Source organism: Trichechus manatus, unplaced genomic scaffold, assembly GCF_000243295.1.
Source record: "Trichechus manatus latirostris isolate Lorelei unplaced genomic scaffold, TriManLat1.0 scaffold00009, whole genome shotgun sequence".
In the NCBI taxonomy this organism is placed as follows: Eukaryota; Metazoa; Chordata; class Mammalia; order Sirenia; family Trichechidae; genus Trichechus; species Trichechus manatus.
In genome coordinates, this window is record NW_004443945.1 from 32,310,558 (window position 1) to 32,336,003 (window position 25,446).

The 25,446-nt window shown below is 36.2% G+C and overlaps 1 protein-coding gene across 1 annotated transcript in view; it reads right to left on the reverse strand.

The window, feature by feature from the left end:
• CNBD1 (cyclic nucleotide binding domain containing 1) overlaps window positions 1–25,446 on the reverse strand; it is a 484,737-nt gene that overhangs the window by 48,844 nt on the left and 410,447 nt on the right. Inside the window, exons 7-8 of the mRNA XM_004370829.1 lie at window positions 12,186–12,323; window positions 10,768–10,900 (exon numbers count right to left, since the gene is read on the reverse strand). Coding sequence (XP_004370886.1) covers window positions 10,768–10,900; window positions 12,186–12,323 — 271 coding nt within the window. The remainder of the gene's footprint in view (window positions 1–10,767; window positions 10,901–12,185; window positions 12,324–25,446) is intronic.

Consider the following 25,446-nt stretch of genomic DNA (forward strand, 5'->3'; position numbering starts at 1 on the left):
TAACCAATGTCATAAAACAGCATGTGTGTTACTGTTACATGAGAAACTATCTGTTCTGCAAGCCTTCACCTGAAGTACAATAAAATATTAAAAAAAAAAGAAAAAAACTACTCTCCTCTTCCCTACACCATACCCTTCACCAGAATTGTGAAGTCCCTGGGTGGTATACATGGTTAATGAACTATGCTGTTAACCAAAAGGTTCAAGTCTACCCAGAGGCACCTTGGAAGAAAAGCTTGGCAGTCTAATTCTGAAAAACCAGACACTGAAAACCCTATGGAGCACAGTTCAACTCTGACACAATGGGGTTACCATGAGTTGAGATCAACCCAAGGGCAACTGGTTTAGGCTTGGAGTGGAGGCATTTCTAAGTATTAGCTCTTCTGCTGCTTGACTGCGGGAGACAAATAGGCAAGATTGTAGTCCTCTCTTTGTTGTTTGTGATCGGCTTTTTTATGGAGCAGTAGTATTTCCTTTCTGAAGGAGACTTAAGGCTCTGATCTATCCTATCATAGATCTTCTTGTGTTAGCATTCCTTGTTTAGTGGACTCTCCTGGATGGACGAATTGGGCAAGATGACTCAATGATGTCTACATTTTTGTGTAAATATAACACAGGAAATCCATGCATCCTCTTCATGCTGAATGTTGGAAATCTATACAGCTTCCCTGCTACTACCCCTTATTTCAGCTTCATCCGCTCTCTATAATAATTTTTTCCACTGCTAATGTAGCGCAGCAGAAGATTAGCAGACCAGCTACTTAAGTAGCTGTCCAACCAGCAGATCAGGGGGAAAACGGCTATAACTTCTCCTTGCATTTCTTCCTTTTAGTTTGGTAAGGCAAGAAGGGTACAGCTGTGGGGAGATGCAGAGGGATACAGAGGTAAGGCTAGTTCTCAGATCACTCTTTAAGCCCTGAGAGCAGGTGGCTGACCACCTACTGCTAGTGGCTCCCTGATCTTATAATTTGGTTATTTATCTTCATTTTCCATTATTTTGAGGCTTAGTCCAAATTTCTGGACAACAGAGAAAATGATACTAATCATCCCCCTTTTAATATACAAAGAGCTTCTAAAATATATATTATTAGTAAGATACATTACTAGTATATACAATAAAAATATACATTAGTAAGAATATAAAAGATAAATGATGAACTGGCTTAAATTAATTCACAAATGATAAAATTCAAATGATTGATAAGAATATGTGGGGGAAAAAAGTCCAAATTAAAATATAACAAAAACAATTGGAATCATGAAATGCCATTTTTGGTCTAAAATATTAGAAATAGTTTAGAAATATATAATTTAGAATGATGGTAATGTCACAGTGAAATGATAATACTTCCCAATAATAGAGGTTTAAAAGATATTGGTACAAATTTGTAGAAACATATTCAGCAATATGCGTATATAGAAAAGGAGCCCTGGTGGTGCAGTAGCTAAGCACTCGGCTGCTAACCGAAAAGTCGGCTGTTTGAACTCTGCTCCACAGGGAAAGTCGGCTTCCGTAAAATGTACAGCCTTGGAAACCCTACGGGGTAGTTCTACTCTGCCCTATAAATAGGGTCCCTATGAGTTGGAATCGACTCAACAGCAGTTTGTTTGCTTTCGTTTATATTTTTTGAAAAACTATATACATGTTCAGTTGGCTCAGTATTATATATAACTCCTATATATTTATTACAAAAAAACTGTCAATAACCCTTGATAACCAGAAAATTGGTAGAAAAGCAAGCAAAGGAAATGAAAAGCAATTCAGGAAAAGGGGAAACTGAATGGCTAATAAGTAAACAAAGAGATCTTAAACTGCAGCAAAAATCCGAGAGATTCAAATCAATAAAAAAGAGTGAGTTACATCTGAGATTTGATTTGCAAAACTAGAAAGTAACATAAGACTTTATGTAAATTAAGGTAAAACATTAATATTGGGGATTATAAAGCAAAACACCGTTATGTATGTAAAAACACAAACATAAAAGAACAATATATATTTTGAGGATAAGTATACAACTAAATAAGCAAGAAGCTGAAGTGGCCCAGTGGCAGGCTCTATTCCAAAAGATCAATCCATGAAGTGCTACAGAAAGGAAACTGAGAAATCCTGAGGTGACTAGGCATTATTTTGAACTTGTATGTTTATGGAGAGGGGTATTGGCTTTGGTCTAGGGCAGGAATTGAATTGGGTGGCATGAAGGAGAGTAAAACTGGAAAGGAACCATTGGAATCTTGCTCCAAATTCTTGCCCATCTTTGACTTGGGATGGATCGCTTGCCTCCAAACCTGCAGCACTCCATGGCTCTATCCCAGGTGTCTCAGCAGTAAAACCTAGTGCACAGAAGTGCATGCACCGTGCTTGTTAAGGAGGTGAGATAAATAAGTGGAGCTAATTGCTTTCCACCCTTTCTGTTTCAAACTGGGGTAATGAATTATAATGTAGAGACGTGTCTTCCTATGATATTTTTCCATGAATGAGAAAAGGTAAAATCCCGAACTAAGTAATTATGTTATGAGCTAGACAATGATTGACTATAATTTATTGGTATCTGGGCTCTCCAACCTAGGACTCATCTACCACTCACCCAATATTCTGGACTCACAGGAGCTAAAAGCCAGCAGGGTCTGCTATTTCTCCATGGGCTCCACCTGATGGAGAAGACTACTCTGGGAGAAAAAAGCTCACAGACCACAATAATGAGATATCTGAATGGCACAGCTACTTAAAAATAAAAACAACATCATGGAGTCCAAATTCCATTTTAAGTAGAAGTATCATTAAACAGGGACTGAAATTTTTAAATTAGCCAAATAAAATGGTTTAAAAGATAAGCAAGATAACAAAAACATGAAACAAGAACAACTGTATATAAAGCATGAGATAAACAGCAAGTTATATGTACCAGAGGAATGAATTAGTGCTTTAGTGAATAGGATTGACAAAACATACCAGAGGAAATAAGGAAAGATCAAAAATAGAAAAGTTTTTGTAAAGCTAAAAGGTTTTTGATACTGGCCCAGGAGAAATAACAGGGACTGGACTTAATCCTGCCTAAAACAACCAAAAGTAAAACCAAACCAAACAAAATATATGAAACAACAATTTTCAGAACAGTAGGTGACAAGTCTATCAGGCAATAAAGACATTGATTCCTGAGAGATGAGAAACAAAGAGAAAAGAATGTATCTGTAAGAGACCTGTACATGTATATTTATAGCGACTTTATTTGTAACAGCTAAAAACTAGAAACCACCCAAAGGTCTATCAACATGTGAATAGATAAAGTGTGGCATACCCATACAATGGAATACTATTCCACCATAAAAATGAACCTTAAACACCAAACACCTCATGGGATTTGGTTTCTTGGTTTGGAGGTTTAGGGTCATGGCTTTATAGGACATTCCAGTAAATTGGCCTAATATCATGTTTAGTGCTTCTGTTCTACCTCCTAGTCCATTGTGTAGTGCCTTGAGTAACAGAGGAAGAACAAGAGTCAGGAATAGGAGGAGGAAATAGAATGTGTGGCTAATTGTCTCCATGATCAACTGCCTCCTTTGCCATGAGATCAGAAGAACTGGATGGTGCCTGGCTACCATTACTGAACATTTTGATCAAAGACTATCAAAGAACCTTTGATCAAAAGATAGAAAATGCAGAACAGAATTTCAAATTCTTACAGAATCCAGACTTTCTGGAGCCATTGAGGCTAGATGAACCCCAGAAATTATGGCCCAGAGATAATCTTTAAACCTCAAACTTTAAACCAAAAATATCCCCTCATGTCTTCTTTAAACCAAACAATAGTTTAGCTTAATTAGTAAAGAATATCTGCCTTGAGCATAGTGCTCTTTTGCAGAACTATCTATACGGGATCGAATTAACAACAGCAACTCAAAGGTTAGATAGGAAGCTTAGGGGGCAGTGAATTTATGTTAATTGGTAGAAACAACTCAAAAAAGGAGAGTGAGAATAGTTGTGCAACTTGTAGCATGTCATCAATATCGCTGAATTGCACATGTAGAAAAGTGTTGAATTGGTGTATGTTCTGTTGTATATATTTTCAACAACAAAAATAACATGAATAAACTATTGATACACCGCAACGTGGATTAATCTCAAAATAATTATGCTGAAATAATTCATATAAAAAAGGGTGCATACTTTATGATTCCATCTATATAAAATCTTAGAAAATGCTAACTATAGTGACAGAAAGCAGGTCATGGTTGCCTAAGGTGGAGACCGGGGGAGGTGGGAGTGTAAGATGCATTCATTTGTTCGTTCTCTTCACTGTGGTGATGGTTTCACTATGTATATGTATATACCATATTTTTATGCAAATAACTCATGCCTTCTGCATTTATTTGCCAGCTTCCCCTCTCTTCCCCCCCAGGTATTTTCGTATGCTGATTTTTTTACACTAACATATGGAAGAGGATTGGCATGGCAGCACTTATGAGGGTACCTGGGGGTGGGGGGAGGGCTTAGCCAGCAAACAAATACAGAAAGCATACACTATTTGCTTAAAAATATGGTATATATATATATATTTATATATATAAAAGCCCTGGTGGCACAGTGGTTAAGAACCTGGCTGCTAACTGATAGGTCAGTAGTTAGAACCCAGTAGCTGCTCCACAGGAGAAAGATGTGGCAGTCTGCTTCCGGAAAGATTTACAGCCTTGGAAACCCTATGGGACAGTTCTACTCTGTCCCTAGAGTCACTATGAGTCAGAAGGGGCACAACGGCAACAGATAGAGATGAATAGATAATATATAATATACACATGCACACATATACATGTCAAAACTTTATTAAAAAGCTTTAAAAAAAGAAAGAAAAGGAATAATAAATGTTCTGGAGTAGATAAGTAGATGTGTTAACGTTCAGATAATAGAGGTCCTAGAAAGTGAGAAAAATAAATATGAAGAAAAGGAAATATTTGAAAATATAATTGAGATACATTTTCTGGAACTAATAAAAAAAAATTAAAGATTTCAGATTGAAAGTACCCAGAAAAGTCGGAGACACAAAAATAACGAATAAACCACACCTAAGCTCTCTATGAGTCGGAATCAACTGAATGGCAGGGGGTTTGGTTTTGGTTAGACATGACAACGTGGGGAAAAAAGTATTATCAAAAATGGAAAGACAAAGAACCAATCACACACCAAGAAATAAAAATAAAAATTATATGAGTTCTTTTTCTTTTTTTAACAGCACTACTATATTTTTTATGTAAAAAGGCCATGGGGTATTGTTTTTAAAGTATTGAAAGAAAAAGGAAATTAGAACTCAGAGTTTCATATACAGATAAGCTGTCATTCAAATATGACACCACACTAATAGAATCTCAGGCATATAATGTATGATAGACTTTGCTATACAAAGATTCAGATTCAAAACAAATTTGGATGAAGTACTTAAATGAGAGACAAATCCAGATATTGTAAGAGCTATGAATAAAGGTAATGATAAAGTTTTCTTTTTAAAAAAAAATATAGCTAAGACAAAGTGCAATATTTCCATAATGACCCAGGAATAAAAGTGCATTTTGAATTACATTAAGCAGGGGAGGTTGGTGGGAAGATAAAAGTAGGAAGAAAAATTATGAATATGTCTCATTAGGGAATATATATATATTTATGTATGTGTGTATATAATACAGATACAGACACACACACATTTTAACAAATAAAAAATTGGACTAACTCATAATTTAAGGTGATAGAAACAGATCCAAAAATGCCAATAGTTAAAGTAAATGTAAATACACTAACTTCACTACTTAAAAGACAAAGAATAAGAGTTAAAATTTTAAAAATCCAGGAATATAATATTCACAAGAGATATGTCTAAAGCACAGGGACACATAATGTTGAAATAAAATATTTTTTAAATAATGCAGATACTAATTTAAAACAGAAATCAGGGATTAGTATTTTAACATAAACTGAAATAATAAACGCTATGATAAAAAGAATTATTAATAATGGAGAAGGTTACTACATTATAAAAGTCCATTTTAGTAAAAATATTAAGCAATTTAATCATGCATGTGATATTTTCAAAGTACATGAAGCAAAAATTAATTTAACTTCAGAAAATAAGTGATAAACTCACCATCATAATAAAAGATTTCAAAAGATCTCTCTTGATTATTAAATGATTAAGGTATTAAAAAGCCAAAAATATTATAGAAAATTTAATTAAAAAATTAATAGGCTTGAAATGATGAATATATAAAGAGTTCTATAGCTAATGTAAAAAAATACATCTTTTATCTCAAGCACACTTGGAATCCTTTAAAAAAATAATCATGTATTATGATCATGCACTGGAGTCCTGGTGGCGCAGTGGTTAAGAGCTCAGCTGCTAACCAAAAGGTCTGCAGTTTGAATCCACCATCCCGGCTGCTACTTGGAAACCCTAAGGAGCATTTCTGCTCTGTTCTATATGGTCACTATGAGCTGAATCGACTTGACAGCAACGGGTTTGGTTTTGGTTTTTCGGGTATGATCATGCACTAGGCCATACAGACAGATTAAGTTTTAAACAATATGTTTTAACACATCATAATTTCTAACCATCACAACACAAAAAACTGAAAAATTAATAATAAAAAAATTTAGTATCTCTTTATATTTTGAAATTAAAGAATACTTTTTCAAAATAAATGATTGGTTAAAGAAGAAATCATAATGGAAAATTAAAAATAAAAACTCCAATGCAATTATAAACATTGCATGTAAAAATCTATGTAGTGCAGTCAAAGTACCACTTCACGGGAAATATATAGCTTTAAATACTTAAATTAGAAATCTTATCAAATTAAAAATTAAAGTTTATGGAAACTCTATATATCTGAAGTGAACTAGTATATCTCATTAAAGATAAGGTATTGTTTACAATAGTATTAGAGAATATGGTATCAAGTATTTTAAAATAAATTTGATAAAATATTTGAAAGAATTTGTCAAAGAAAATGTTTTAATCTTATTAGGAGATACGGGAGACAGAATAAATGGATATATACATATCTATACAGAGGTATTTATTGATATAAATATATCATAATTACGATTGTTGTTAGTTGCTGTCCAGTTGATTCTGTCTCTTGCAACCCATGTGTCCAGAGAAGAACTGTTCCATAGGGTTTTCAAGCAGTGACATTTTACAAGCAGATCACCCAGTCTGTCTTCCAAGGCACTTCTAGGTGGACTCAAATCACCAATCATTCATTCAGTTAGTAGTTCTGAACTTAACTGTTTGCACCACCCAGGGACTCCTAGTTATGATTAGGAAGACTTACTATTACGAAGATGTCGAATCTCCACAAATTGATTGATTTAGAGAATCAAGCAATTCCAATCAAAATCTCAACATGGTTTTTCATACAACTTGAAAATTCTAAAATATATATGAAAGAATAAAAGTCTGAGAATATCCAGGACGTCTACTAGATAAGAAAACTTATTATCAAACTATAGTAATAAAAACAGTGTAGTAGTGGTTTCTTGGCATAGACGAGTGATTCTTCCAGCATTGCATCCATTTGTTGAAGCATCTGAATTGGTATTCCATCAGTTCCTGGAGTGTTGTTTTTTGTCAATGCTTTCAATGCAGCTTGGACTTTTTCCATCAGTACTATCGGTTCTCGATCATATGCTACCTCCTGAAATGGCTGAACATTGACCAGTTCTTTTAGATACAGTGACTTTCTGTATTCCTTCCATCTTCTTTTGATGCTTCCTACGTCATTCAATTTTTTGCCAATAGAATCCTTCAGTATTGCAACTTGAGGCTTGAATTTTTTCTTCAGTTCTTTCAGCTTGAGAAATGTTGACTTCTGGCTCTTTGTACATTTTGTTATAGTACTTTACCTTATCTTCTCGCATCGCCCTTTAAAATCTTCTGTTCAGCTCTTTTACTTCATCAATTCTTCCATTCACTTTAGCTACCCTGTGCTCATGAGCAAGTTTAAGAGTATCTTTTGACATCTATTTTGGTCTTTTCTTTCTTTCTTGATCCTTTGCTTTCTTCATATATGATGTCCTTGAGTCATCCCACAGCTACTCTGGTCTTCAGTCATTAGAGTTCAGTGCATCAAATCCACTCTTGAGGTCTCTAACTTCAGCTGGAACATATTCAAGGTTGTACATTGGATCTTGCGGACTTATTTTAATTTTCCTTAGCTTCAAGTTGAACTTGCATATGAGTCACCTATGTCAAGAAATTTGGAAGACAGCTACCTGGCCAACTGATTGGAAGAGAATCATATTCTTGCTCATTCCAAAGAATGGTGATCTAACAGAATGTGGAAATTACTGAACAATATCATAGATATAACTTGCAAGCAAAATTTTGCTGAAGATAATTCAAAAATAACTACAGCTGTACATTGACAGAGAACTGCCAGAAATTCAAACCAGATGTAGAAGAGGACATGGAATGAGGGATATCAGTGCTGATATCAGATGGTTCTTGGCTGAAAGTAGAGAATACCATAAAGATGTTTACCTGTGTTTTATTGACTATACAAAGGCATTCAACTGAGTGGATCATAACGAATTATGGATAACATTGTAAAGAATGGGAATTCCAGAACACTTAATTGTGCTCATGCAGAATCTAGACATAGACGAAGAGACAGTCATTCAAACAGAACGAGGGGATACTGTGTGGTTTAAAATCAGAAAATGTGTAAGTTGGGGTTGTATTCTTTCACCATACTTATTCAATCTGTATGCTGAGCAAAATTCTGAGAAGCTGAACTATATGAAGAAGAATGGGGCATCAGGGTTAGAGGAAGACTCATTAACAACCTATGATATGCCGATGACACAACCTTGCTTACAGAAAGTGAAGACGACTTGAAGCACTTAGTGATGAAGATCAAAGACTACAGCCTTCGGTATGGATTACACATCAACGTAAAGAAAACAAAAATCCTTAAAACTGGATCAATAAACAACATGATAAATGGAAAAAATATTGATGTTGTGAAGAATTTCATTTTACTTGGATCAACAATCAACACCCATGGAAGCAGCTGTTAAGAAACCAAGCATACAACATCTGGCAAATCTGCTGCAAAAGACCTCTTTAAAATCTTAAAAAGCAAAGATGTCACTTCGAGGACAAAGGTGCACCTGACCCAAGCCATCATATTTTTAACTGTCTCATGCACATATTTAAGCTTGACAATGAATAAGGAAGGCTGAAGAAGAATTGATACCTTTGAATTATGGTGTTGGTGAAGAATATTGAATATACCATGGCCTGACAGAAGAACAGACAAATCTCTCTTGGAAGCAGTACAGCCAAAATGCTCCTTAAAGGCAAGTATAAAGATACTTTATCTCATTTACTTTGGACATGTTATCAGGAGGGACCAATCCTTGGATAAGGACATTATGCTTGATAAAGTAGATGGTCATCGAAAAAGAGGAAGACCCTCAAAGAGATGGATTGACACAGTGGCTGCAACAATGGGCGCAAACAAACATACTATTGTGAGGTGCAGGACCTGGCAACGTTTCATTCTTTTCCACATAGGGTCACTGTTAGTCAGAGTCAACTCAACAGCAACAATAATATTGGTTTAGGTAGAGATAAACTGACCAGTGAAATAAACAGAAAGCCCAGAAATAGACCCACACATGTATGGAGAATTGGTATATATGATGGAGGTGGCATTGCCAATAAGCAAGAAAGGAGGAATTGTTCATTAAATGAAGCTAAAAAAAAAGTAGTTATCCATATAGAAAAAAGAAGACATTGGATCCATAATTCATACTATTAAAAAATTAGAAAAAAACAGAAAACATCATACAGGTTAATGATTTAAATATAAAGAGTAAATATTTTTAAGTTTTGATACAATATGAAACATCATTGCACTTCCTTTCCAAGGTCAGGGTTAAAAAGCCCGATAATATCAAGGGTTGGAGAGGACGTAGAGCCACAGGATCTCTTATACTGAACTAGTAGGAGTGGAAATTGATACACTACTGTGGATAAGTTTTACATTATCAACTAAAAGGTCACATTCATATACTTTGTTGTCCTCCATGTCCACTCCCACAGGGACATATAAGCAAATGTTCACCACACTGTTCATAATAGCAAATCTGGAAGCAATCATATGCCCATTAAGAAAATATATGATTCAATTGTAAACTATCTAAATAATGGCATTTTACAAAGTGGTCAAAATGTATAAATCATAGTATCAGGCAATATTATTAAAAGGAAATTTAAAAAAAACATATAAACATGAAATTCATGGTGATGGTTATCTTTGGTGGGGGAGTATGCCCAATAAGAAATCATTGTCTAAAACAAACAAGATAACTTGAAGGTAAACTAGATAAACATGTCTTAAGCACACCAGAGTGAAGATCTATGGATAGGAAGAGAATGAGAGGGATGTAGAAGAAGATTAAGAGAAAAATAAAATAAGAGCTTGGAGACTGATAAGGACTCATGAACTAAAGGGTATAATCTATTATGTAAACCAAAGTCCTGATAATAATAATAATTAAATAAATATAACTAGGAAGGCACAAATTTATGCCCAAAGATGTACAAAGAGCATAGTTTTTAATGAAGAACAAGAAATAATCTAAGTGTCCAATTCAAAGATAATCATTAAATAAGAAACATGAAGAAATATAAAACTATTAAAATATGATAAATTACAATTCCAATAATATAAAGTTATATAAAGAAAAATGATACAAAACTGCATTAAACTCACCATGACCTGGAGGGAATTTTTTCCATTTAATGAGTGCGATTAGCTCATATATGGATAAAGTAGGCCACTCCACATAATATGGACACTTTCGAATTAACTGCTCTTTTCGCATATTTTCAAGTTTTAATGTTTCCTGAAAAAACAATGTCATTACCAAATTTTAGATGCTAGGTAATAAAAAAAGAAAGAAAGAAAATATAGCAAATAAATAAAAGGTAGCAAAAAAAAGGATATAAATGTAAATTAGTATAAAATACATTTAAATCAAATTGATTGTAGTATAACAATAACTACATGTTGAAATTTTAAACTTCGTATCTGCTTGTGAAAATTATACTGTCCCATCTTTCATAAAATTTTTAGACTTCTATAAATGTTTTAGCAACTTTTAAACATCCTGTCCTTGACAGACTAAACTCAAAAGTGGTATTGGACAACATCAAGTAAGTTGTACTGAGATTTTGTAATTAAAAACAAAACATACAAAACTTTTTTTTTTTTTTTTTTTTAATCCAGACACTGAAAATCAAAACAAATTAACATCAGGGATTTGGAATGAAGATGAAACCTGAAAAAGTCATCCGCACTACTGACATGGAGACCACCTTATCAAAAGAGACCCCCACTGTCAGAGACCTAAATCAAGAAGATAGATGATTTCCCATCTCGCTCCAACTTGAGCACCTAGCTATGGCTAATGCCAATACCCTGTACCACCTGCACCAGGGTGTAGACCCTATCAGAAGAGCTGAGACAGAAGGACCATTGGGGCTTCCCAATCACATGATTTTCACCAACATCCTCTCCTGTCCAAGGGAAGAGAAGCAGGAGAGAAGGAATACTTTGGATTTGACTAGAAGATAATAAAATATTAAATTTGAAATAAATAAGTTATCTTAAAGTAGCAGAATTAGGGGACAAGAATTCATCTGTGATCACGCATTCATACAGCTCTAAGTTTTCAGGTAGGTCTGTTGTAACTATAAAATAGCAATCACTCCCAAGTACTTTTATCTCCTACAGTAGACAATAGAGATTTGGTGAGCAGGAGCACCAGACCACTACGTCTGATCACTGTGGCATCCCTAGTACATGACATGCTGTAGACACTCAAAATACATACTTGTTGAATAAATAAATGAACAAATCAGTTGATTACTTCGAAATTCATGAAAAACCAAAAGGCATTCAAAAATATACATAAAATATATCCATAGAGATCTTTGTCTCCACCTCAACTATCACTGACAGCAGAGGCTTAAGTGATTATCAGCAAATAGAACACATTTTCACGGTCTCCAAGTCAGATCAAACTTAAAAAAATAAAAAAGATAAGGGTCTCTTCTTTCTAGATAGTCAACAGTTAGCTTAATTTTTTGCCCGTATTATATTAATATATGGAATAGATATGGTCATACCGATTTTATCTTTGCATATTCCTTTGCAGGGATTTTAAGAATTTCACAATCATCTTCTGTTACTACTGTGTATGCCTGTGTTTCTGATGCAGCTTGAGGTAAAACTTCCAGGGTCCCAAAAGTATTCCACTGTTTAAGCTGAAAAAATACCAAAGACAACTTAAACTTCATTTCCATTCATCAACATAAAAATGCAAAGATAGTGGCGGGAAAAGTCTAGTAGAGTCTACAAAAAAAGATAATTGTAGGTCAGGCTCCAAATCAATGAAAGAAGAGGCTCTGAACAGTCTTTGCATGAATACCTTCATGCTCCTTCTGCCCAATGTTACTTTCCCAAGGCAAGAAAAAAATTTTCATTTTTTTTTTCACCAGCATAAAGAAAATAACTTAAAGAACTATACCTTCTGTTTTATTCACTGATTTATTTATAAGGGCCTAGAATAGCACTTGGCTTATAGTAGTCAGTAACTATTTGTTTAAAGAATGAAGAAAAATAGTACTCATATTCATGGTCTTCTGTTTTAGTTTATTATTCTCATATGTTGGTGGTAATAAGTAATAATGATGAAAATGAATATAGTGTTATGCAGTGTACAAATCACTGTCATATATATGTATTCATGTAGGATCCCCTAATTTAATACGTGAAACATAAAAATACTAAGCATTGCAAAATTGTTACTACTAGAACGAATACTGTAAATTATTAAAATTAGACCATGTTGTTGTTAGTTGCTGTCCAGTGGATTCCAACTCATGGCAAGCCTATGTGTGCAGAATAGAACTGCCCCAGAGGGTTTTCAAGGCTGAAACTTTTTGGAAGCAAGTTGCCAGGCCTTTCTTCTGAGGTACCTCTTAGTGTGTTTGAGCAGACAACCTTTCGGTTAGTAGTCCAGCACTTAAACATTTGCACCACTCAAGGTCTCCTATTTAGACCATTTGTAGTCACATATAAGGATATATATTCAAGTTTGTCTGAAAAACTGGAGGGCATGTGGAGGGGAAGGTACATATTTACATGAGGGATTGAGAAGTTTCCTAGGCAAAACATCAAGTCAATATGATTATCTAAGATGATATGGGAGGACTTCTACTCTTCCATTCAAATCCATAGAAAGGCTGAATATTTTTCTTTTTAATTAAACACGTATATGAGATTCCATCAATACACAAGTCAAGAAATGAAGAGGGAAATTAAGAAGTCAAACAGTCACAGCTGAAGCCATGGTGTTTGTGATGGTTAATTTTATGTATCAGCTTGGCTTAACTATGGTTCCTAATTGTTTGAACAAACACTAAACTAATATCAAGAAAACCAGTCGCCATTGAGTTGATCCCTACTTATGGTGACCCATGTATGTCAAAGTAGAACTGCAATCCATAGAATTTTCAATGACTGAGTTTTCAGAATTAGATCACCAGGTCTTTCTTCCAAGGTGCCTCTGGGTAAATGGGAATTTCCAAACTTATGGTTAGTAGCCCAGTTCATTAACCATTCGCAGCACCCGAAGACTCCAATCTAATGTAATACAATGTAATTACCTTACTTCTAATGTAATGTAATCACATTCCACAATGTAATCTAATCTAATATAATCAATTAATCAATTGAAGGTCTTAAGAGTAAATAGGGATTTCCTTATGGTGTTTTCTGCCTCCCACCTATAAACGGATATTTTGGCAGAACTCTCACCTTACTCTTCCCATCTTCTCACCTACAAAGCTTGGTAAGCAAGCCTGTAGGAGTCTCCAGTCTGTCACCTAACCTACAGATTTTGGACTTGCCAGTCCCCCACAATCTCATAAGACAATTTCTTGAAGTAAATCTCTCTCTCTTTTTCTCTCTCTCTCTTGCCTAAAGCCTAGGGCCTTGAAGAATTGTCCCATATGTGAAATAAAAACTAGAAAAGCTCTACTCACTAACCTGAGGAAGCTACATAGAGGCTTGCCTTCTAGCTGTGGAATTAGAAATACCGTTCATTAAGGTTATGTAGATAATCCAGTTCTGGGGGTAACTGATGGTAGTTGTGGAAGTGCACAAAATGAAGTTTCTCTCACTTCTAAATTCTTGCGTTATTTTACTGAAAAATAAATGGATACCTAACTTTATTGGGAAATGATGTATTCCCATGCTTAAATATTAAAAACTTCTCTAACAATACATGACCCAAACTATTTACCTCTCAATAATAAGAGTTGATAAATCTATAAAGATTTCTTTTGAATAAAAACATCAAGATGATATTTTTTAAAAACTATTTTAAATAAATGAACTTTTCTGAAAAACAGAAGAGAATTTTTATAGGTATAATTTTTGTTCTTCTTGTGTTATTTATTCCGTTGCTTCTAGCTTCTAAGCATTTACTCATTAAATAAGCTCAATAGCTAAAATTAGAGTTGCTATTTCAAACCAAGGAAAGATCTTGATCTAAACTCTGTCGAACATCTTTTCTTTTCTCTAAAGAGCTGGAAAGTCAGATAGGGAAAATACAAAGCTTCTCAACATCAGAGGCTTATAACCTAGGTCATTTCATAGATGGGTTTTTCTAGAAGTCCCTTAAATTGCTAATATATTATTTGTTATTGTTTTTAAATTTCCACTTTTCCAGACTGAGTTACCATAGCTTTTATTACATTCTCAAAATTTTCTATGTCCCCAAAGAAAATTAACAAGCACTGGAATATATTTCTAATAGGAAAATATTTCATTTCCCCTAGGATTTAAACTCTAATGGCTTCTGTAGAAAGTACATTCTCATAACCAAAGGATGGTGCACAACGAGAAAGGGCTAGGAAGGTGTTGTATTTTCTAACCTTTCGCCTATTTATGGAGGATTTTGGTCATATTAGAGTTACGTTGCGATATCCAGAAGGTAGAAGCAGAAACTAACAGGATATGAAGATAATCTGACAAGGACTGAACTTATTCCATGGACTGAGGTATGGACCTGTGTGCCTAGATAGGATCCCTGGGTACATTCATTCCAAACCTGCACATGGAGTCAAAGAAGAGGGCCTTTCCAATTACAGGGGGAAAAATAATTGCTCTTTCAAGTAAAACCTACAAATCAGCATAGACTGCCAATAAATTCCTCTTAAAAAGTTGGCTAATCAGTGTTGTTGTTAGGTGCCATCGAGTCCATTCCAACTCGTAGTAACCCTATATGTACAACAGAATGAAACACTGGTCCTGTGTCCTGGTCCTGTGCCATGCCCACAACAGTTGTTATGCGTGAGCCCATGGTTGCAGCTATTGTGTCAATCCATCTCACTGAGGGTCTTCCTCTTTTTCACTGACCCTCTACTTTACCAAGTGTGATGCCCTTCTCCAGGGACTGATCCCTCCTGACAACATGTCCAAAGTACGTAAGACATAGTCTTGCCATCCTTACTTCTAAAGAGCATTCTGGTTGTACTTCTTCCAAGACAGATTTGTTCTTTCTTTTGGCAGTCCCTGGTATCTTCAGTATTCCTTGCCAACACCACAATTCAAATGCTTCAATTCTTCTTCAGTCTTCTTTATTCATTGTCTAGCTTTCAAATGCATATGATGCAATTGAAAATATCATGGCTTAAGTTGGATGCACCTTCATCTACAAAGTGATGTCTTTGCTTTTTAACACTTTAAAGAGGTCTTTTGCAGCAGATATGCCCAATGCAATGCTTCTCTTGATTTCTTCACTGTTGCTTTCATGAGTGTTGATTGTGGATCCAAGTAAAATGAAATCCTTGACAGCTTCGATCTTTTCTCCATTTATCATGATGTTGCTTACGATCCAGTTGTGAGGATTTTTGTTTTCTTTATGTTGAGGTGTAATCCATACTGGAGGCTGCGGTCTTTGATCTTCATCACTAAGTGCTTCAAGTCCTGTTTATTTTCAGCAAGCAAAGTTGTGTCATCTGCATAACACAGGTTGTTAATGAGTCTTCCTCCAATCCTGATGCCCCATTCTTCTTCATATAGTCCATCTTGTCAGATTATTTGCTTAGCATACAAATTGAATAGGTATGGTGAAAGGATACAACCTTGACGCACACCTTTCCTGACTTTAAACCATGCAGTATCCTCTTGTTCTGTCCAAACAACTGCCTCTTGATCTATGTACAGGTTCCTAATGAGTACAATTAAGTGTTCTGGAATTCCCATTCTTCTCAACGTTATCCATAATTTGTTATGATCCACACAGTTGAATGTCTTTGCATAGACAATAAAACACAGGTAAACATCTTTCTGGTATTCTCTGCTTTCAGCCAGTATCCATCTGACATCAGCAATGATATCCCTGGTTCCACATCCTCTTATGAATCTGGCCTGAATTTCTGGCACTTCCCTGTCGATACACTGCTACAGCTGCTTTTGAACGATCTTCTGCAAAATTTTACTTGTGTGTGATATTAATGATATTGTTTGATAATTTCTGCATTCAGTTGGATCACCTTTCTTGGGAATAGGCATAAATATGGATCTCTTCCAGTCAGTTGGCCAGGTAGCTGCCTTCCAAATTTCTTGGTATAGACAAGTGAGCACTTTCAGGGCTGCAGCCATTTGTTGAAACATTTCAATTGATATTCTGTCAATTCCTGGAGCCTTGTTTTTCGCCAATGTCTTCAGTGCAGCTTGGACATCTTCCTTCAGTACCATCAGTTCCTGATCCTATGCTATCTCTTAAAATGGTTGAATGCCAACCCATTCTTTCTGGCATAGTGACTCTGTATTCCTTCCATCTTCTTTTGATGCTTCCTGCTTCGTTTAATATTTTCCCCCATAGAATCCTTCACTATTGCAACCCAAGGCTTGAATTTTTTCTTCACTTCTTTCAGCTTGAGAAATGCCAAGCGTGTTCTTCCCTTTTGGTTTTCTATCTCCAGGGCTTCACACATGTCATTATAATACTTTACTTTGTCTTCTCAAGCCACCCTTTGAAATCTTCTGTTCTGTTCTTTTACTTCATCATTTCTTCCTTTTGCTTTAGCTACCCAACATTCAACAGGAAGTTTCAGAGTCTCTTCTGACATACATTTTGTTCTTTACTTTCTTTCCTGTCTTTTTAATGACCTCTTGCTTTCTTCGTGTATGATGTCCTTGATGTTATTCTACAACTAGTCTGGTCTTCAGTCATTAGTGTTCAATGCATCAAATCTATTCTTGAGATGGTTTCTAAATTCAGGTGGGATATACTCAAGGTCATACTTTGGCTCTCGTGGACTTGTTCTAATTCTCTTCAGTTTCAATTTGAACTTGCATATGAGCAATTGATGTTCTGTTCCGAAGTTGGCCCTGTCCTTGTTTTGAGTGATGATATTGAGCTTTTCCATCGTCTCTTTCCACAGATGTAGTCAGTTTGATTCTTGTGTATTCCATCTGGCGAGGTCCATGTGTATAGTCGCCATTTATGTTGGTGGAAAAAGGTATTTGCAATGAACAAGTCATTGGTCTAGCAAAATTCTATCATGTGGTCTCTGGCATCGTTTCTATCACCAAACCATATTGTCCAACTGCGGATCCTTCTTCTTTGTATCCAACTTTCGCATTCCAATCACATGTAATTATCAATGCATCCTGATTGCATGTTCCATCAATTTCAGACTGCAGAAGCTGGTAAAAATCTTGAATGTCTTCATCTTAGGCCTTAGTGTTTGGCACATAAATTTGAATAATAGTTGTATTAACTGGTCTTCCTTGTATGCGTATGGATAGTATCCTATCAGTGACAGCTTTGTACTTCAGGATACATTTTGAAACATGTTTTTTTGATTATGAATGCAATACCATTCCTCTTCAACTTGTCATTTCCAGCATAGTAGACCATATATGATTGTCTGATTGAAAATGGCCAATACCAGTCCATTTCAGCTCACTAATGCCTAGGATATCAATGTTTATGTGTTCCATTTTGTTTTTGATGATTTCCAATTTTCCTGATTCATATTTGGCACGTTCCACATTTCAATTATTAACGGATGTTTGCAGCTATTTCTTCTCAGTTTGAATTATGCCACATCAGCAAATCAATACTTCCTATTATATCCCTCATGCATTTTTTAGCAAGGAAGAGTGGTTCCTTCAAACATTATCTGAGCACTTCCAACTTAACTGTTCATATAACACACTTGTTTGAAACATTCAGCACATTGCTTATCTGAATTCTACCAGCTTCAAGATCAACCTATGTACCATCTCTTTCTTACAACCACTTCCCGTTGCCATCGAGTCCATTCCGACTCATAGCAACTAATAGGACAGAGTATAACTGCCCCATAGGGTTTTGGCTGGTGGATTCGAACTGCCAACCTTTTGGTTAGCAGCTGAAGGCTTAACCCCTGTGCCACCAGGGCTCCATACAGCCACCTAGTTCAACCCAATCAGCTTTATGATTTCTAATAAAACCAGTTATATAATTTATTGTTTTGATCTGTAACATATGATGTTCTAATAAATAAAGGCACTCTTAAAAAAATCAGTGATAGTATTATGCCACTATCTTCAAGCTTTGAGAATAAAAGAAATTTGCTTCTTTTCCTTTATTATAGGGAAATTTTCAGCAGCCGATGTGCAGTGGTTGTATAATTGTCACCTGGTGTCACTTCAATTCCAGGAGTACTCTAATCAAAATGTCTTTAAGTTCGAAAAATTTAGGTATAAAAAATTAACCGATCTATTAGGTAAATCTCAAAATTGGTATAGAGTTTATCTGATGTCTTGTTTTATTTCACTGTGGTTATAGAACATGTTCAATCCTTTGAAATTTGTTGAGACTCAATGTATGTCATTGTAAACCATTTTTTAAAATGTTCCACGTCACTTAAGAGTAATGTGTATTCTGCAATTGCAATGTTGCGTATGTCAATTAAATCATTTGTTACTTGTTTAAATTTCTTTATTTCTACTTAGAATTTTATCTAGTTCTTTTATCAGTTACTGGATGAGGTTGTTTAAAAACCCCTACCATAGTTGTGTATTTGTTTATTTCTTCAATCAACTTTTACTTTATATATTTTGAGGTAACTATTTTAACTGTTATTTTTAGGTTCCATCGAGTCCATTTTCAACTCCTGGTGGCCCACATGACAGAGTAGAACTGCTCCAAAGGGTTTTCTAGGCTGTAATCTTTACAGGAGCGGATTGTCAGGTCTTTCTCCTATGGAGGTGTGGGTGGGTTCAAACCACTAACTTTTTGGGTAGTAGCCATGCACTTAACCATTGTACAAATAGGGCTCCTTATAAATCCATACTCATTATGAAATATCTCTTTGTGTCTTTAATGATGCTGTGGATTAAATTCTACTTTGCCTACTACTGGTATAGCTACCTCATTTTTTTTTTTTTTTGGTTAGTGTTCCTGGTTTCTCTTCTTGAATTATTTTACTTTGCAACTCTCTATGTCTTTGTAATGAGGTATGCCACATATAGTTGGTTGTCGTTTTAGCCAGTATGACAGTTTTTGCTTTTTCATTGAAGATTTAGTCTGTTTACACTTATTGTAATTAGTGTTATATTTTGGGTTTAAATCTACCGTCATACTATTTGCTTTCTATTGTTTCTATCTAGTCTTTGTGGCATTTCCATATCTTTATTACTGTAACTTAAAATAATAAATTTTTCTATTTTATTATGTCCTCCTTTAGCTTATTGTATATTCTTTCATTATTCTCTCAGGGGTTATACTAGTGATTACTAAATGCATTCTTGACTTATTAGAATGTACTCTAAATTATTACCTTTTCCACTTCCAAGAAAGGCAATGATTAGAAAACTCTTAAAATGTATTTACCTCATTCTCTTGTTGTTGTTATTATTTTGATGTATTTTATTTCTATATACATCTAGAATTCCACAAAACATAATATTGTTTTACAATGTCAATTAAAAGTTATACTATCCACATGTTTACCAAGTTTTTTGGTCCTTCATTTCTATGTACATTCCTGCTCTTTAATTTGGGATAATTTTCTTTCTTCTTGAAGATTTTCCCTATGGTATTCCATTTATCGCAGGTCTGTTGGCAGTGACATCTTTCTTGTTTGGTGTGTCTGAACACATTTTTATTTTGCCTTTATTTTGGAATATAGTTTCACTAGTTATAGAATTCTAGGTTGGCATCTTTAAAATTTTTTTTCCTCAGTGTTTTAAGAATATCATTCTATTTTCTTCTGACATTCATTATATTTTAAAAAGATCATTACATTTTACCTTTGAAAGTAACACATCATTTTCCCTCTACTTTTCCTTTAAGAATTTATTGGTCTGGTTTTCATTTGACTGTCATGCATACAGGTGAGATTGTCTAACTTGTAACTTATAAAACATCTTGAATCTGTGAGTTGATGTATTTTCACAGTTTTGAAAATTTTTTAGTCCCTTTGTTATCTATTTCCTTGAAAATTTAATCACGGTTATTTTTTAAAGTTCACATTTAATAACTCCAGTAGCTGGACCCCCATGTGTTAGTTTCTAACACTTCCTTCTCTTGATTTTTTTGGTTCATTTTGTCCTGTGTACTGACATTCCTGGTAATCTTTGGCTCAATGTTTGACTTTGTGTATGAAAAACTGTGATGGCTCTGGATGATATCACCTTTCTCTAAAATGTTTCAATTTTCTACTGATAGCTAATTAGTTTTGGAGTAAATAAACTGGATACAATCAGGAATTTGAGGTGTTTTGAGGCTGGTTTTTAGTGATAGAGTTCAGTTCTGGGTTCCAAGTGACAGGCTAAAGTGTTTATCAGAACTTCTTATCCTTGGGAGACCTGGAACTCTAATTTCTGTCTATTGAGTACTATGACACTGAGAAAAGTTCTACTTACTTCTTGGATTTGTAGCTTCGTATTTCTACTTGAGTTCTTAGCCTCTTGATCTGTGAAGCTAAGGAAAGGCAAATGCCTGGAAGGAACAAGAGCCATATCAGGTTTCCTTACCTCTTGTTCCCTTTTCTTAGCATCTTGGCCCCTCAAGTCCTCACTAACTTGGTAGACAAAACTTAATTTTTATCTCTCTGGCACTCTAAGATTCCTAAGAGTTTTGATCCACCGCTACCTTCTTAGTTGCTTATCCTGTGATCCTTATAAACTGGCGGTCCTTCATAGGGAAAAGCAGCAGGAAATGTCAGACTCAAAGCAATGTATTTCCCTTCTTTCCTGAATCTTGGACCCTCATATCCTGGTTGTCTTTGTTGGTCTCCAACGTCTTCAAACAGCTGTTTGCTTCTTTGTTTTTATCCAGCTTTTATAGTTGTTCTCAGCCAAAGGATTAGTCTGATATAAGCTACTCCATCATGGCCAAAAACAGAATGAAATTAAGCAGACAGAAGTGATTGTGTTTCTTTAAAACCAGATCTACTTACATTTCTAACTTGTGGACTTTGTTTATTCGTCCTTACTATTCCTGTATGAAGTGAGTGACAAAATTACTCAGAATAAGTAACCGTGCAATGATAGCCAAATCTTCTCTCATAAAAGATAGAAGGGTGAAGATTCTGCCAAAGTAATGCAGGAATTTATACATAAATAATTGTCTGAAATAGGAAAAAATATTCTGCGGCATGTGATCTTGATTTTAGGAAAAACACCAGAGAGAGATCAAGACGGTAGCATCCTAAAAGAAAAAATAAGTAATATCCAGGGAAAAAAAGAGAAGCTTTATATTTGGAAGATCCATTGTAATTTACAAGCCAGTCAACTAATATTACTGAATTAATAAAAGATAAGCTCCAATGCCTGGGTTATTCATTCATATACACCAGATACCAATTAAAGTAATGTGAGTACTTAGCATTGATTGTGACACCACAGGTTATTTTTTTCACATCTGTGTGTGTCCTGTGTATTTTTCTGTCAATAGAATTTCTTTAAAAAACCTTTTAAAGAACTATAACAAGGGAGTTGAGGCATGAATTTGCTAGTTCATATAAAAGATATTTCCGGGAGTGCAAGAAGGAGGCAAACTAGCAAAGAAAAAAAAGAAAAAGAATATCTCTAGAGATTACCTGGAGAACTCATAGGAAAAGTGTTTCTGAAGTACAAGTCACACTACTCATAATAAAGGGTCTCTGAACAGCCCAGACTGCATCCCATTAGCACAAGAGCAGAGCTCTGCTGATAACCATAAACCAGATCTCAAGTGCATCTTGAGTACTCCCTTTCGCATCATTTTATCATCGTTATTATTATTCTATGTTGCAGAGAGATTGACTGATACACAAACTTCAGCACTGGCTGATGCAACAACCCCTGCCCCTCCTTCCCATTCTATTAGATTTCGGCTTCTCACCTATCATGATGACATACAACATTTTTAACAAAACCTCAGGTAGTCCTAACTGACTAAACTGAATTCAAAGGGAGAGTCACCCAGCATGATTCTGCACTTTCATTAATCTAACTGTAAACAGAAAAATGTTTAATTCAACCAAACATACACTTCAAAACTTAAAACAATTAATTAAAAAATATTTGGGAAGAGTTCCGGCAAAATGGCGCTCTAGGCAGAAGCACCACGTCGTCCCTCCACAGCAAAAATCCGATAAACTAAGCCGAACAGAGAATACAACAATCCTGAAACCCTAAAACATCAAATGAAGAGATAAAGAACTCAGCCAAGCACCAAATGGAGGGAGAAAACTGACAGAGAACGGAGAGTGAGGAGAGAGTGAGGAGCAGAGGTCCCCTACCAGCTAACTCAGTGCAGATCCACCATCTTGGACTCCTATCGGAGACCAGCAAACGGGGGTACGAGAAAGCAGCCTCACGGAGCGTCCAGTGGGAGACAAAACAACAGGTAATTTGCGGTGTGCGCTTTTACCACCCCCCACCCCTCTTTGCCCCGGCTGAGCCTCCTCTGCTTCCTGTGGCCACGGTCTCTTGACCGGGAAGCGCTGGCTGCTTGGATTCCACACACCCAAGCGGGCGGCTCTCTGGGTGCCATTTGTTGGCTGTTGGTGTTGCTTTTTTCCACTTCTTTTGATTTCTTCCTTGCCTCTGGCCATCTCCCCCTCCTTTCCCTAGAGTGCCTCGCTCCGTGCGCCATCTTTGCTTCTTCCTGAGGGGCTGCAGAGCGCCGGAAATTTGTGATATATGCTTTCTCACCTCTACCCTTCTTCATCCATACTCGGCCCCCTCCGCTTCCCGCAGACACAGTCTCTTGTCTAGAAACACCAGCCCGCATAAGGTGGCTCTCTGAGTGCCATTTGTTGCCTGCTAGTGTTGCTTTTTTTTTCCCTACTTCTTTTGATTTCTTACTTGCTTCTCGCCACCTCACCCTCCTTTCACTGGAGTGCCTGACTCCATGCGCAATCTTTGCTTCTTCCTGAGGGGCTGCAGAGCACCGGCAATTTGTGATATACGCTTTCCCACTCTCTACCCTTCATGACCCATACTCGGACTCCTCTGCTTCCCACGGACACAGTTTCTTGTCCAGAAACACCAGCCCGCACTGGCTGGCTCTCTCAGTGCCATTTGTTGGCTGCTGGTGTTCCTTTTTTTTTTTTTTTCCTGCTTCTTTTGATTTCTTGCTTGCCTCTTGCCGCCTCCCCCTCATTTTGCTCAAATACCAGGCACCGTGCGCCATCTTTGCTTCTTCCTGAGGGGCTGTGCAGCTCCATTTGAGTGTGGAGCTGCTTCCTGGTCTGGGCTACCACGCTGGTGGGATCCCGGGGCTTTTGTTCGTTTGTTCGTTTTGAGTTGTTTGTTTGTTTTCTTTTCCTTTTCTTGAGTGGGGATCCCTTTCTGGCCAGGCGGAACTGCGTGGCAAGGAACTCCCCATCAGCTTCCACAGATGCTCAGAGGGATGCCTGAGGGCATTTCTTTTTTCATTGGTGGTTTTTTTTTCTGTTTTTTTGGGGGGGCCTTTCTTGTTCTTTTTTTTTTTTCAATTTGTTTTGTTTTCTTTTCCCTCTTTTTCCCTTTTGGTCTTTCTTCATTGCTCAGTTTCTCGTCCCTCTATATCTTCCTTCTCTTTCTGATCCCTGAATACCAGGTGTTGTATACCTCTACACCTTCTAGCCAGGCTGTATTGCAACACCTAAGAACAACTTCCCCAGAGCTCATAGCTACACCGGTGGGATCCCTGGGAATTTTGCAGTTCTTTAACCTTTCTGATTATTATTTATTCATTCTTTTCTTTTCTTCCTCTTCCCCTTTCTGTTTCTCTCCACTTCATAGTCTCTCATCTCTCCATTCGAACGGCAAGCTCCACTAGCATTCTTTTTTGTTTGTTTGTAAGTTTTTGGCTCCTGTTCCTCTCTCCTCTCTCCCACATCCATCTTAGCTCCACACATAACAATTTCCATGCTGCATCCTGCCTACCTGCACTGTGCGCTTGACATCACACCACCAAGCAACACGGGCATGGCCTTCTGGAACCTGCCCTGCACTGATTACTGACCCACTCTGGTGCCTGTAGTAAGTGCCACAAACAACCCATTCCAGTAACTCCTCTTCAGCTAGACCTGCCCTGATGTACCATATCTGAGTGACATACACTGCCAGTTGGAGAAGGAGGCGAAATGTATTGAGGGCACAGACAAGCAAACAACAAAGAACACACAGTCCACCTGCTCAGACATAATCAATTTTTTTTTTTTAAAGGGACGAAACAAACAAATCTACAATCAATAAACGAGAAAAATAACTACTGGATGCCCCCCAAACAGCAGACAATATCTAAACATTTACAAAAACAGGACAGGATGGTTCCAGTAGGTGTCCAAATTAAAACACCAGATGACTCTCTTGTGGAAGAAAATGCAGTAGAACTACCTCATAGGGAATTCAAATCTCCAATACTCAGAATTCTGAAAGAACTGAGGCAAAAAGCTGACAAATATGAGGAAAAAATAGACAAAATCATGGAAAATACAGACAAAAATTTGGAAGAATTAAGGAAGATGATGCAGGAACAAAATGCCAAAACAAATTCACAACTAGAAATTATACAAAGACAACAATTAGAAATCCAAAAGATCAACAACAAGATTTCAGAAGTGGATGATTTCATAGAAGGCCTGAGAAGCAGATTTGAAATGGTGGAAGACAGGATCAGTGGAATAGAAGACAAAAACATGGATACAACTCTGTTTCATAAAAATTCAGAAAAAAGAACAAATAAAAATGAAGAGACCCTAAGAGTTATGTGGGACACAATTAAAAGCAAAAATTCACGAGTGATCGGCATTCCAGAACAGGGGGAGAAAACAGAAAACACAGAGAGGATCATTGAGGAACTGCTGACAGAAAACTTCCCCAATATCATGAAAGATGAAAAGC